At 50.1% G+C, this 14303-nt stretch overlaps 1 protein-coding gene across 1 annotated transcript; it reads left to right on the forward strand.

Moving 5' to 3' along the window:
• The first annotated feature begins 926 nt into the window (after positions 1–926).
• On the forward strand, positions 927–14059 carry LRRC40 (leucine rich repeat containing 40). The gene is made up of 15 exons (XM_005521250.3): positions 927–1080; positions 1684–1865; positions 2120–2193; positions 2875–3004; positions 3364–3487; positions 3752–3894; positions 4438–4610; positions 5417–5507; positions 7607–7652; positions 8349–8457; positions 8940–9047; positions 10098–10208; positions 10989–11066; positions 11241–11426; positions 12029–14059. The coding sequence occupies exons 1-15, from the start codon at positions 927–929 to the stop codon at positions 12132–12134; spliced, it is 1815 nt and encodes a 604-aa protein (XP_005521307.1). The 3' UTR covers positions 12135–14059.
• Positions 14060–14303: the final 244 nt, after the last annotated feature.

Genomic DNA, 14303 nt, shown 5'->3' on the forward strand with positions numbered 1-14303 from the left:
AACACTATTTTTTAATAATAATCAGTTGAAATACCCAGTATTTTCTGTGTGTTTCTGCCTCCAGTGAGAGAGGGGGGAAAAAAAGGGGGGAATTAAAGAACACTGGTAAAAAATGAATGAGGCCAATATCCTTAGTAAAGAGCAAGTGCCTGAAGTGAGTTTCCGGGATCACATACTTGACTGATGTATTTAAACCTTCACTAATTACTTTTTATTTCAATGGAACTACTCGTAGAAGCATTTTTCAAAGAGGGGAGTGTTTGATACAAATGTGCTGTTTCAGAGTGAAGGGAGTTACAATTCAACACGGGACTGGCACTCCTTCCTCATCATGTTCCTCTCCCTGGGAGCTGCTGGTGGGACCTGCAGGTTCCATGTGCTGGTGTAGAGGGGATGTTGAGCAGGAATTGTTCCCTGGCAGGGCGGGCAGGCCCTGCATCCCTGCGATGTCCCAGGCCAGGCTGGACACTGGGGCTTGGAGCAACCTGGGAGAGTGGAAGATGTCCCTGCTTTAAAGTCCTTCCCAACCCAAACCATCCTGGGATTCTGCTGAGGTTGGAACAGACCCTGAAGATCATCGAGCCCAGCCACCCTCATCCCCCCACGAGGCTGCAGTGTAGCTGCGCACTGTGCTGAGGGGGAAAGGAAAACCAATAACTGATGTAAAAGCGCCGTTTCCTTCGCTGTCCCTCGTGTGTCCGTGTACAGCTCCCCGAGGAGCGCGGTCCGGGGCTCCATTTCGGCACGGCGGGGCGGGAAATGGCGGCGCCGGGGCTGGGCCGGCTCCGCCCGCGGGGCCCCGCCTGCGAGGCGGGCGGGCGGCTCCGGCTGCGGGCGGCACCGTCCGCGGCTCCGGGAGACTCCGGCTCCGGGGGACTCCAGCCGCGGGCGGCTCCAGCGCGGCCCGGGCCCGGCCCCGCTCGGGGATGGCGGCGGCCCGGCGGGCGCGGGCGGGCGCTGGCGGCGCGGGGCCGGGGTTCGGGCGGGCGGCCGAGCCGGCGCCGGCGGTGCCGCAGGGGCTGCTGCGGTTGGCGCGGCGCAGCGGGCAGCTCAACCTGGCGGGACGCGGCCTCACCCACGGTGCGTGAAGCCTCAGCCTCGGCGGCGCTGCTGCTCCCGGCGAGCCCCCGGGACCCCGCGGGGCTGCGGGCAGCGAGTCCGGGCGGGGCGGGAGCGGCTCCCGGGGAGCGCCATCTGCTCGCCATCGGCTCACTCTTGTCTGTTTCTGGCATGTTTCCATCGGCTTGTTGTTGTTACCTCTGCAAAAATGTCTCTAGAACACAGTGTCTGTATTATAAATGTTTGTAATATATTAGAAAATCTATTTTATATATATATTATAAATGTAAAAAATGTCTCTAGAACAAAATGGGCTGTAGAGTGACTATAGGCATGTGTGTATTATATATATGTGTGCATGTATATATATATATATATATATATGTATATATGTATGTTTTTATAGATAAACACACATATGCCTATGCCTATGTGTATATCCATATATATTTATATATCTCTATGTATGTCATCCCCCAAGGCAGAAGGGTTGGAACTAGATGATCACTAAGGTTCCTTCCAGCCCCAACCACTCTACGATTTTATTCACAAAGCACACGCTGGCAGTGAAATCCTGGAGCAAACACCTGCGGCGTTCAGCTGATGGCTGTGTTTGTGCTGCAGTGCCCGAGCACGTGTGGAGGATCAACCTGGACACGCCGGAGGAAGCCCAGCAGAACCTGTCCTTCGGAGCTGCCGACCGCTGGTGGGAGCAGACGGACCTGACCAAGCTGATCCTGGCCTCCAACAAGCTGCAGAGCCTCTCGGAGGATGTGCAGCTGCTGCCTGCCCTCACCATGCTGGATGTGAGTGCGAGGACCCCTTGGTGCTCTGATGGTACTTCCATGTAGGACATGGGGAAACCTCCTGGCTCTTTGTTTTCCATTTCCCTGGTGTATTCATTTCACAGGGGCCTGGAGTGCCAGGACAAGGGGGAATGGTTTCCCACTGCCAGAGGGATAGATGGGATGTTGGGGAGGAATTCTTCACAGTGGGGAGGCCTGAAAAAAAACCCCTAGGTACAAATTAGTAACTGTGTTCTAAAACCTCTCTTTTACAGGTGCATGACAATCAATTGACATCACTTCCTTCTGCTTTAGGGCAACTTGAAAATCTCCAGAAACTCGATGTCAGGTAAGGCCATGTTGCAGAGCAAACATGAGAAATGCTGCAGTGACTTTCAGGTGTGAGTGAGAGATTGCAGGATATCAACCTTTCTTTAAAAAAATTAATTCCGGATTACTCACTGCAGAATATTATGATATATTGTATGTGTTATATTATCAGTTTTGGATCAAAACTGGTGACCTTGGGTTTGTTGAAATTGTTTTCACCAATATTCAAAGTCACAATTGCTTGGAAGGTGCAAGCACTGATATTCTGAATAATCATACACAAAGTATTTATTTGCTTCAGTCTGGCAGTTCTGAGGATAAAACATTTCCAGTCATGAATAATGCACATTGTAAATAACTGTGTAGATCTTGTTTGTGCTGGAAGGTTCAGAATCTTCTGTTTACTGGGGTAATTTTGTAAATTTGTGCACAAGGAGAGGTTATGCTACCACTGTGTGTGTGAAGTACAAAACAAAAAAAAATCCTGGGATCCATCTGGAATGTTGTAAGTTCAGAGTAGGATTAAAAGTCTTCTTGAACAAATAAAGATAGTGAATTGTTCCCAGGGGCCAGGTTTTCCTTAGAGGTGGCAGTGTCCTGACCAGCAGGCTGTGGGACACAAATGTTCTGTGTGCAGTTACATTCCTAAAAACTCCTGAATTCTTGTCTTTTCCCTTTGTGTTCCATGTTTCCACCCCAGCCACAACAAACTGAGGAGCCTTCCCGAGGAGCTGCTGCAGCTGCCCCGTCTGAGGAGCCTCCTGGTGCAGCACAACGAGCTGAGCCAGCTGCCCGAGGGGCTGGGGCAGCTCCTCACCTTGGAGGAGCTGGTAAAGCACAACTTCAAACCTGATTCTTTCTTTGGAAAGGATTGATCTGTGTTTTCCCACCGCTACTTAAAAATCCCTCGGGTTCAGTGGCAGAACTCGGCGAATATTCCGGTGACTGTTCTAATGTCAGTTATTGCATGGTAGGGTTTGTTTTCAGTTTGTTCTTGGTTTGATGTATTTTGGGAAAGCTGAAATCCACGGTGATCTGTCAGTCCTGGGGGAGTTGTTTCTTCTCTCACACTTGTGTCAGTTATCAGCCATCTAATTTTACTGTTCTGCCACTAATTAACTTTGCACTAGCAGCACTCCTGGGATGTTTTGGACACCTCTCATGTCTCTCTCTCTGTTTCAATCTGCAGGATGTGTCCAACAACCAGCTCACAGCCATCCCCACCAGTTTTGCTCTGCTGGTGAATTTGGTGCGGCTCAATCTGGCCTGTAACCAGCTCAAGGAGCTGCCTGCAGATCTCAGTGCCATGAAAAGTAAATCACTTTCCTCGAGTTATTAAATGCCAAACAGCCAGTGCTGTGCTTATGCTCAGCAATACACTGCAGGGTTTTAAAATAGATCCTTAAAAAGTTACTGTTTCCTCAAGAAAATCTGAGTTATTACTTTGAGAATCCGTTTGGAAAAATGTTGTTTATTTATGGTGTTTATTTTACATTAAACCCCAGGATAATTATGATGCTGTAGAAAGGTAGTTTTATCTTCTCTTTCCATTTATCACTGGACATTGGCTTCCCCAGGCTTGAGGCAACTGGATTGTACAAAAAATTACCTGGAAACGGTACCTCCTAAATTAGCAACCATGGCATCCCTGGAGCAGCTTTACCTGAGGAAAAACAAACTGCGTTCCTTGCCAGAGTTTCCCTCCTGCAGGTTACTGAAGGTGAGCTTGGAATGGCTGCTCTGCTGGAAATGCATTTGCTGTAAACTTGGAAATAATGGCAGTTACTTTAAACACAAGCTTTTGTGAGGTGCTGTGATCAAAACCAGATGACAGCTCTGTGTTTAGAACTCTGTTTAATGCATCCCCACATGCAGCTTCTCTTACTGTCCTCATTATTCAGCCTTTTGAAAAATGAGTTTGCAGGACTTTCCAGATTTGGAAAATAAAAAGTGTTTAGGGGACGAATGACTGAAAGCTGGATCTAATATTGCCTGCAACAGGTTTTTTTTTTTAATCTATGGGAGCATTTTTTGGATAAATTCACTTTGTTCATTATCGGGTTTTTTTTCATAACTACAGAGTAAATTCCTGTTTTTCCTTTTAACATAATCAGGTTTTATCCAGGTATTTTGTAAGCAGATGAAAGGGAATCAAGATGTCCATATTCTCCACATCATCATACCGGTGACTGCTGATGTCATGATTTAGGAGATAAGTTATAAAGTAATTTTACCACAGTTGTGGTGCTCTTTGTCCCTGTAGGAATTACACGCTGGGGAGAATCAGATTGAAATCCTGAATGCAGAGAACCTGAAACAGCTGAGCTCCCTGTGCGTGCTGGAGCTCAGGGACAACAAGATCAAGGCAGTGCCCGAGGAGATCACGGTGCTGCAGAAGCTGGAGAGACTCGACCTGGCCAACAATGACATCAGTAGGTAATAATGGCACCTGGGCTGGGGCTGGGTGCTGGCAGCTCCTTCCTTCCTTCCTGTGGGAAGGGCACTTAAGGAATGACTCAGTCAGGAACCCTCTGTGTGTTGTGAGATTGTGTGTGATCAAACTGGGACTTGTCAAATGTTCTGTGTTCTGCCCATGGCTTAGGTGTGACTTGGAAGTGCTGTGAGGAGCAGCTGAGGGAGCTGGGAAGGGGCTGGAGAATTCCTGAGGGAGCTGGGAAGGGGCTGGAGAATCCCTGAGGGAGCTGGGAAGGGGCTGGAGAATCCCTGAGGGAGCCAGGAAGGGGCTGGAGAATCCCTGAGGGAGCTGGGAAAGCTCAGCCTGGAGCAAAGGAGGCTCAGGGGGAATTTCTGGCTCTGCACAAGTCCCTGGCAGGAGGGGACAGCCGGGGGGATTTGGGATCTGCTCCCAGGAACAGGGACAGGAGGAGAGGGAACGGCCTCAGGCTGGGCCAGGGGAGGCTCAGGGTGGGCAGCAGCAGGAATTTCCCCATGGAAAGGGGGGTCAGGCCTTGGCAGGGGCTGCCCAGGGAGGTTTGGAGTGCCCATCCCTGGAGGTGCCCAAGGTGGCACTCAGAGCTCTGGGCTGGGGACAGGGTGGACATCAGGCATAGCTTGGACTTGCTGGTCTGGGAAAGCTTTTCCATTTTAAGTTAATCTGGGATCCTGCATCTTTTCATTTGAACCTGAGCTTCAGGATCCCTCTGATGCCCTCTGACCAGCCATTGCACGTTCTTTAGCAGCTGTTTTGGAGCACATGTGGAATCAGTTCTTTCCCTCTGCAGGTTGCCTTACACCCTGGGGAACCTCCCTCAGCTGAAATTCCTGGCGCTGGAGGGAAATCCTTTGAGAACCATTCGGAGAGACCTGCTGCAAGTAAGCACTGGGGTTTGGTGTTGTCTGAACATCTGCACAGGAAGGAGCTGGAGCTGCTGGAGAGGGTCCAGAGGAGGCACCAGGATGAGCAGAGAGATGGAGCAGCTCTGCTGGGAGGAAAGGCTGGGAGAGCTGGGAATGTTCACCAGGAGAGGAGAAGCTTTGGGGTGACCTCAGTGTGGCCTTGCAGGGCCTGAAGGAGCTCCAGGAGAGCTGGAGAGGGACTTTGGTCAAGGACTGGATGGGATATTGGGCAGGAATTGTTCCCTGGCAGGGTGGGCAGGCCCTGGGATGGAATTCCCAGAGCAGCTGGGGCTGTCCCTGGATCCCTGGCAGTGCCCAAGGCCAGGCTGGATGGGTTTGGAGCAGCCTGGGACAGTGGGAGCTGTCCCTGCCATGGCTGGGGTGGAATGGGATGGGATTTAAGGTCTTGTCTCAATTAAGGATCTAGGATTCAGTTCTCTCTTCTCTTGCAGGGAGGCAGCAAAGGGAGGGTGTGAGTTGTTCCTGAGAAAAGGAGTCCTTAGGGCAGCAGGGAGACTGGAGTGTGGGCACCACTCCTGCTGCAGAATTTCCCTGTTCTTTTTTCCCTGGCAGGCCCCTCTCCTCAGTGGTGCTGTACATTCCTACTTCTGTGCCTTTGCCAGGGTTGTAAAATCAATGTTCCCAAAGCCCTGGGATGCTCCAGAAATAAGCAGAACTGACAAGTCTGTGCTGCAGTGAAATCTGTAACATCTGCCAGGAGAGGGAAACCCTTGTGTGCCTGGCTGAGGGAGCACAGTGTGCACGGAGTTAATGAGCCCTTTCCAAAGTGCTCCTGGAAAGGAGTCTGGGTCAGGGCTGCTGGAGTTCTGCTGTTCCCTGGATTACTGAGGATTTGCTGCTTCAGCTGCAGTTGTCACTCCTGGGCTGTATTTCCCACCTGGAGCAAAGGCCAGGCACGAGGAGTCTGTCAGGCCATGCTCTATTTGTGCTGCCTGGATCCATCACCAACACTATAAATTCGTGTGGCTGCAATTTTCTCTGCCTGGCTGGATTTTTTCCACTTGGTTTAGAGGACCAATTGATGGAGGAGCTTTAGGGCTCCCCAGGCACTGCTTGGAGCAGGTGGATACTGAGATAAAGGACTGGGGTGAGTGTAGAGGAGCAGCAGAATCTTCTCTTCTCCAGCCCTGCCCAGCTCACTTTCTCTTCCTCAGGCCTCTCATTCCAGTCCCAACCCCATTCCTGGTTCTTGATGAATTTCCAGTTGATTCCTGGTAAATCCTGGTGTGCTTTTGTTAACTCCTGTGCTGTTACTTGCCTCTGGAGCTTTGCCTTGCTCTCTGCTTTCCTCCCCACATGTCTGTCACTGAGATTTCAGACCTTCACCTTTCCCTCACAACTTCCCAGCTTGTTCCTTGTTGGCTTCCCTTGCCATGCCCAGCACAGCCCCACTCTCCCTGCCTGTCTCCTTGTGACAGTTCCTTCCTTTCCAACATTCACGTTCCCTTTATCCCTCTGTCTTCATCCAGTCTTAGGCTGTGTCAGCTGGAATGAGAATTGTTCATTCACATCCAGCACTTCAGGTCAGTCCCTGCTTCTGAAACCTGTAAAATCATACCCCAGACCTGTAAAATCGTACCCCAGACCTTTAAAATCATACCCTAAACCTGTAAAATCATACCCCAAACCTGTAAAATCTTACCCAAACCTGTAAAATCATACCCCAAACCTGTAAAATCATACCCCAAACCTGTAAAATCATACCCCAAACCTGTAAAATCATACCCCAAACCTGTAAAATCATACCCCAAACCTGCCTTTCCCCTAAAACCAACAGTGCAGAGGAGTTTGGGCTTCACAGGTTTGTGCTGTGTCTGACCACTGGAAGTTGCTGTGAGAGGATTGAGGGAAATCTTTGGAGCTGTTAAAATCTGTTGAAATTTTCATCTGGAATAAACAGAATTCTAACTAAGCAAGTTCCCAAGCTGCTGTGGGATTTTCAGTGGGATTTTTAGTCAGGGGTGCTGTGGGCTGTGCTGGCATTGTCCTTCTGCATTGTCCCCCCAGCTGCAGAAATACTGCTGAGTGACTTGGGGTTTGTTTCTTTTTTAAAGAAAGGCACCCAGGAACTGCTGAAATACCTGAGAAGCAAAATCCAAGGTATGTTGCTTTCTTCCACTTCATTTTAAGGAGAATGTTCTGAGAAATGAAAGTAAATTAGAATTTAGGGAGGGTGGTTGTTTAAACCCAGGTGGCCCCAGTTATCCTGCAGTAATAATTTCCTTTACTCGACGGTTTGCTGTGATATTTCTGTTTCTTTTTCTTATCCTATTATCTAATACTGAATTATAAACATTCTGAATTGAGGATTATCCTTTACAAAACCCAACTCACCCTGCTCAGCTGGATGGGAATTCCCATTTCAGGTGTGCAGGAGCTTTTTCACGTGGATTGTGGGGAGTAATCAGAAGGAACTTCATAGAGGAGGGTTTGTAAATATTAATTATTTTACTGAAATTGTGGCCAGATGTGCTGGTGTGGACAAAGCTGCTCTAGGTCATCATTTCCAGTCAGAATTCCGTGGTTTTTGCAGTTCCCAGCTCCCCACCCCACAGAGCAGAGTCTCGCAGAGCAGCTGCCACCAGCACATCTCCAGCCCTTCTCCCTCCTTCACCCTAAGAGAACCCCCAAATCCAAGATGGTAAAAAACCTTTATTAGGAAATGATTGAAATAATCTGGATTGGATGATCCTGAGCTGAGCCAGAGTGGAGCAGGATTGGAGAGGGGTGGTGGCAGCTGCCTGGGGCCACTCAGAGCAGCTCAGCTGTGTCCCTGCATCCCTCTGCTGTCCCCAGATGATGCACCTGGCCCCAATGAAGAGCCTCCTGTGACAGCCATGACTCTTCCCAGCCAGTCCAAGGTCAACATCCACGCCATAACCACACTGAAATTACTGGAATACAGGTATTTGGGAATATTACCCATTCCTGAAGTTGTGAGAACACCGTCCTGTTTTATGCCTGTGGTTTTTTTCCCCACCTTCATTATACACCAAGCTGTCCACAAGCTGCTTCTGGGCATTTTCCCCTTGAATTCCTGTGCTTGGGAATTTAGACTGGGATTTGAAATGTTTTTTTTGTATTGATATTCTGCAGTAACTCATTGAAATGCTAAATCCCAGCAGGTGCTTTTAGTACCTTTGAAACTCTTTACGATTTTCACTTGAACATCTTGTAGGAGGAATAACTGCTCAGTTATTCCTTAAATGGACCTGGAAGGGTTGGGAAAGGGAAAAAAATTGTGTTTGGTGACATTGTGGACATGTGGCAGTGCTGGGAGCTTTCCACAGCTGTTCCCTCTGTTCTGCTCTTTATGTTCTCTGAAAGAAGGTGGAAATGCCCTGTTAATTAGCAGGCAGTGGTTAATTGGTGTCACTCCTGTCCCAGTGACAAGCAGGCTGCAGAGATCCCCGAGGCCGTGTTCGACGCTGTGGGCGCCAATCCCGTGGCCACCGTGAACTTCAGCAAGAACCAGCTCAGGGAGATCCCCCCAAGGTACTGCTGGGAAGGCCATTCCCAACTGGGATTTGCTCTCCTGCCTTTGTTCTCAGCATCCTGTTCTCCCCCTGAGCTGTTTGTGCACACAAATCTCAGCGTGAGGATGCACCGGTGCCCAGGTGGGGCTGTGCAGTCCCTGGGGCCAGCCACAGCCAAGGAAAAGCTTTCCCTGGCACTGCTGGGAACAAATAATCCCTCTGTGTCAGGAAGAAGGTTGCTGGGTCTCTGGCAGCCCCAAAAAAATCACCCACACTGGTTTTTGAGGACAGCTGAATTTATTCCCAGGTGTGGGGAACACTGGAGCGCTGGCACAGGCAGATCAGGGAGGTGCAGTCCCAAAGGGACAAAAAGGATTCTCAGGCTCAGTTTTGGGAGCTGCTGCTTGTGCATCCCATGCTTTGTCACTGTGTGAGGGGCTGCTGAATTCCCTGGGATAGGTGTGCCTCAGAATTCCATGCCAATCCAGACAGGACACAGGAGTGTTTTCTCATTTAATTGCCTTTTGTTTTAGGGCTAAGCCAGAGATTCTGTTTGAGGGGTTCAGCAGAGAACTTTTAGAGCTGTTAAAGCCTTTACACCAAAGCTATTATGTGCTTTATTATGTTAGTACAATAAATCAATGCAGCAGCAGATACTCCCAGAATTTGTAACAGCACAACAGGAGAACAGAAACAAAAGATGGGAAAAAGTAGGATTTTTTGTCATGTTTTATGGCTGCAGAAGAAGGAGTGTTAAAGCATCTCTAGGGCAGGAGGTGGCAGTGATGTCACCTGTGGTCTCTGAAATAGCTCCTGACTGCATTTACTGAGGAGGCTTTGGGTAGCAGCATTTGTGAGAGAAAATGCAGTAACTGTAGGTAAATGGTTGGAGCTTTGTTTTACCCCAAGGCTGGAGGAGGAGCAGCTCTCACAGGTAGCATGACCTCCCCAAAATCCCTTCAGAAAAAACACAACATGTCCTTGATTTGTAGAATAAACCAGGTTTTTTAAAAACTTACAAAGCAACCATGAGCTTCCATAACGAGAGCATCTTCCTTTTGTGCTTCAGGCTGGTGGAGCTGAAAGACTCCGTTTGTGATGTCAGCCTGGGCTTCAACAAAATCTCCTCCATTTCCTCAGAGCTGTGCCTGCTCCAGAAATTAACACATTTGGATCTCAGGTTGGTGATGTGTGCTGCAATTCCTTGCCTGGGAGCTTCTTTCCCTGCCTCCCTCCCCAAAACAGCCATCTGTTCCAGTGGGATGGCAGTGCTGAAATCAGCTCTCACTCCCAATCTTCCTCCGTGGCTGAGCTGCAACAGGACGTGGCCTAAATTTGGGCCTCGATAAAGAAGACACAGGAAGAAATGGACCAGTTCTGAGCTGTGCTGGGGGAGAGATCCTCAGTCAGAGAAAGGTTCTGAGATGTTGCTATTTCAAAACGCTCCCACCATCCCCCAGAAGAAAACCACACCAAAAAATCCTGGGAATTAGGACAGGGAAGGTGCAGGTTTTGTTGCACTGCCAGAAAGAGAGGCAAGAGATGGTTCCTTGTTGTCACCTTGCCTCCTGTGATTCCTGAGAAATGCTCCTGGCATTGTTTCAATCAGGATTAGCTCAATCCATTGATTTTGGGGAGCTTTAAATAATAATAATAAATAATAATAACCTGACTGATTGACTTTGGCTCCAGGGGCTGGGCACTTTGATAAGCTTTCCTCTGGAAACACAGAGCTAAATTTCCAGGCAGGTTTGTGCAGTTGGTGGTTGCTTGGGAATACTTGGGAATCTTTAGAGGACAGGCTTGGAGTGTCCTCCTGGCAGAAATGGGAATCCCTGGCATGCTCTTGCCCCTTTTATGAGGCAGTGAACTGGCCCCAGACTGTGCAGCTGATCTGGGAATTCTCAGCCAAACCCCCAACTAAGTTTAGTGCTTGTTGTTTGTTTTTCTTTAATAACAGAAACAATGTTCTGACAGCCTTGCCTGAGGAAATGGAGGCACTGAAAAGCCTGCACACAATAAATCTTGCTTTTAATAGGTGAGCAACTCTTCAGATTTTTTTTTTTTAATACAATAATAAAAAGAGAGCTGGGCTGAATTTGACACAACTTTCCTGTGATGTGAGAACAAGGAGCCGCTTCAGCGAGCTGGGATGAAGTGCTCCTCTTTTGAATGCCTTGTTTCTGACTATCCCACCTCTCTCTCACTGAAGGTTTAAGGTGTTTCCCAGTGTCCTGTATCACCTCCCAGCCCTGGAGACCATCCTGCTCAGCAACAACCAAGTGGGATCCATCGACCCCGTGCAGCTGAAGGCCCTGGACAGGCTGGGAACGCTGGACCTGCAGAACAATGACCTCCTCCAGGTGCCCCCAGAGCTGGGCAACTGTGAGAACCTCAGGTGTGTGGGGTCATGGGGGCCTGCTTACAAACACATTTTCTGTCTGAGTCCTTCAGGGAATGTTTGCCAGAGGAAAAAGCACCCAGTGGCCTAAAAGTGTCCCTCTGACTGTCTGTAGAACAGGGCAGTTTCTTCCATAATCTCTTCCCTAATTTCTCAATGTTGCAGAGAGTTGTGGGAGTTGTTTCATCATTTAGAACAGATGTTTGGGGTCTGTGGGTTGTGTGAAGCTCGTGGTGGAGCCTTTGTGGGGATGACATTTCCTCTGCTCCCACTGAGCAGGGAGGTTGGACCAGCTGCTTCCTTCCAGCCTGAGCCACTCTGGAATTCTGTTTCTATATTCCAGAAGTTCTCCTCGCTCCTCCTGGCAGAGGCTGCAGCAGTGGGGTGTGTGCTACACCCCCACTGATGTATCAGCATAAATTAAGACTCAGCTGTCTCAAAGCTCAGCTGCTGAGGATGAGGGAAGCAGAAACCCAAACTCCTTTATCAGGACAGAAGGGGAATTACCCAGGAATTTCAAAGGCCTCAGAAATCTGTGTGCAGTGGATGAGTGTGCTGGCACAAGGAGTTTTACCCCAGTAACTAATCCCCGTTTGCAGGAGCCTGCTGCTGGAAGGGAACCCGTTCCGCACGCCCCGCGCCGCCGTGCTGGCCAAGGGCACGGCTGCCGTGCTGGAGTACCTGCGGAGCCGTATTCCCACCTGAGCCCTGAGCCTGGGCACTGCTCCTGGGCCTGGCCTGGCATTCCCACCTGAGCCTGGCCTGGCCAAGGGCAGGGCTGCACTGCTGGAACACCTGCAGAGCCACATTCCAGCCCCACAGGAGCAGGCTGCTCCCCCCCGTCCCACCAGCAGCCCTGGGCTCCACTGCCCCCATCCTTCTGCTCCTGGCTGGGAGTCTGCCCGGCCACGAGCCTTTGTTGCAGTGTTAAAAACCCAGGTGTGGAACATTCCCTGCCCTCTGCATGTTCCAGCAGGGATTTCAGCATCCCACCCTCTGTTTGCAATAAAGGACAGCAGGGAAAGCTGCCTTCAGCACAGCCACGGTGCTTCCTGCAGCTGAGCTGGGCTCTGGAGAGTCGTCACCATCAGAGCCTTGGGGCCAAAGGCAGAAGGGAGCACTGTGGGTTTTGTATTCCTTTTTTATCTTGTGTCACTGCTGTCCCCAGAACTGCCCAGGTGTGAGTGAGGTGGAGTGCTTGAGCTGTGAGGGGGTGAGAGGTGCCCCAGGTGTGTGCAGGGCTCACCTGGGTCAGAGGGGCTGGTGCTGCATGGAGACAATAAATGTTCCCTTGGACGTCTGCTTTGGGTCCTTGAGCTGGAATTGAGCTTTGTAGACAGGAGCATTGGGAACTTCTCTTCTTCAAACACCCTTCCAGGGGCCTGCAAGTGCTACCTGAAACAGTGACAGTGCTGCCCTGTGGGCTCCACCAACTTCCAGGGCCTGGCCTCACTTTCCATGGGGAAATTCCTGCTGCTTCCCACCCTGAGCTCCCCTGGCCCAGCCTGAGGCCGTTCCCTCTCCTCCTGTCCCTGTTCCTGGGAGCAGATCCCAAATCCCCCCGGCTGTCCCCTCCTGCCAGGGACTTGTGCAGAGCCAGAAATTCCCCCTGAGCCTCCTTTGCTCCAGGCTGAGCTTTCCCAGCTCCCTCAGGGATTCTCCAGCCCCTTCCCAGCTCCCTCAGGGATTCTCCAGCCCCTTCCCGGCTCCGTTCCCTGCCCTGGACATGCTCCAGGACCTCAGGATCTCTCATGGGCACAGCCCTGGAGGTTCTGTAGCACAGCAGGATTTGACACAGGTCCACACTAAAGCTCTGAGGTTTTGAACGTGTCCAGATAAACATGAAACACTCTGAGCTCACCTCAGCTCTCCAGGTGTGGGAATTGCCTCCCAGCTGGAGCAGGGGTGGCTCAGGGGGCTCCACCTGCCCGTGGTCCCCAAGGAGGGAGCAGGAGCTGGTCCTGGCTGCAGGGAAGTGGGAGGCACTGACCTGTCTGGGAAAGGGGTCTGGGGGAGTGGGAATGGGAAGGGTGGGATCTGTCCTGTGGGAAATAGGTGGCAGTGCCTGCGTGCAGTGCCAGCAGGGGACACTGGAGCTCCAGGGACACTTCTGCAGCTCCTTGATGCTGGAATGCTGCTGCCCTCACCCCCTGCCCCCTTTTGTTTCTGTACACTTTGTCCTTCATGCATTTGTCCTTTCATGCATTTGTCCTTTCATCCATTTGTCCTTTCATCCATTTTTTCCATGCATTTCTCCTTCCATACATTTGCATTTCCATGCATTTATCCTTCCATACATTTTGTCCTTCCACTGTCCTTTCATCCATTTCTTCCATGCATTTCTCCTTCCATACGTTTGCCCCAAAAGTCACCAAACCTGAGTTTTCTTCCCCATTTCCATCGCTCCCTTTCCATATTTGATGTCTCCCAGTGGCTGCAGCTGGACCAGGGGAGCCCCAGCTGGGAACTGCCCAATTTTCCAGGCTCATTCCCAGCACTTCCCCACCCTCTGAAACCTCCTTTCTGCCAGAAAAAAAAGAACAAAAAAAACCAAACCACCCGACAGCCTTACAATAAGGTGACGTTTTTATTATTTATACAATAAAGAGACTTTTTAATGTTATTCAAAACACTTTTTTTTTTGGAAATACTGAAAAAGGTGGGTACAGCAAAGCCGAAAATGGCTCTGCTGCACTGCACAGCATGGGTTCAGTCCCTGGGCTCCCTCTGCACAGAAGCATCTGCAAAATGCAGCAACCCCACACGCACGGGGAGGGGACAACCTGCATGTGCCAAGGGACAGGAGCTGATTGCACTCAATCAATAGATTTAAAATAGAATTTTTGAAGTACCTTTTTGCACATAAAATGAAGC

The sequence above is a fragment of the Pseudopodoces humilis genome, chromosome 10 (genome assembly GCF_049639895.1).
Source record: "Pseudopodoces humilis isolate 2021_Gansu_Grassland_sample_001 chromosome 10, ASM4963989v1, whole genome shotgun sequence".
Lineage (NCBI taxonomy): Eukaryota > Metazoa > Chordata > Aves > Passeriformes > Paridae > Pseudopodoces > Pseudopodoces humilis.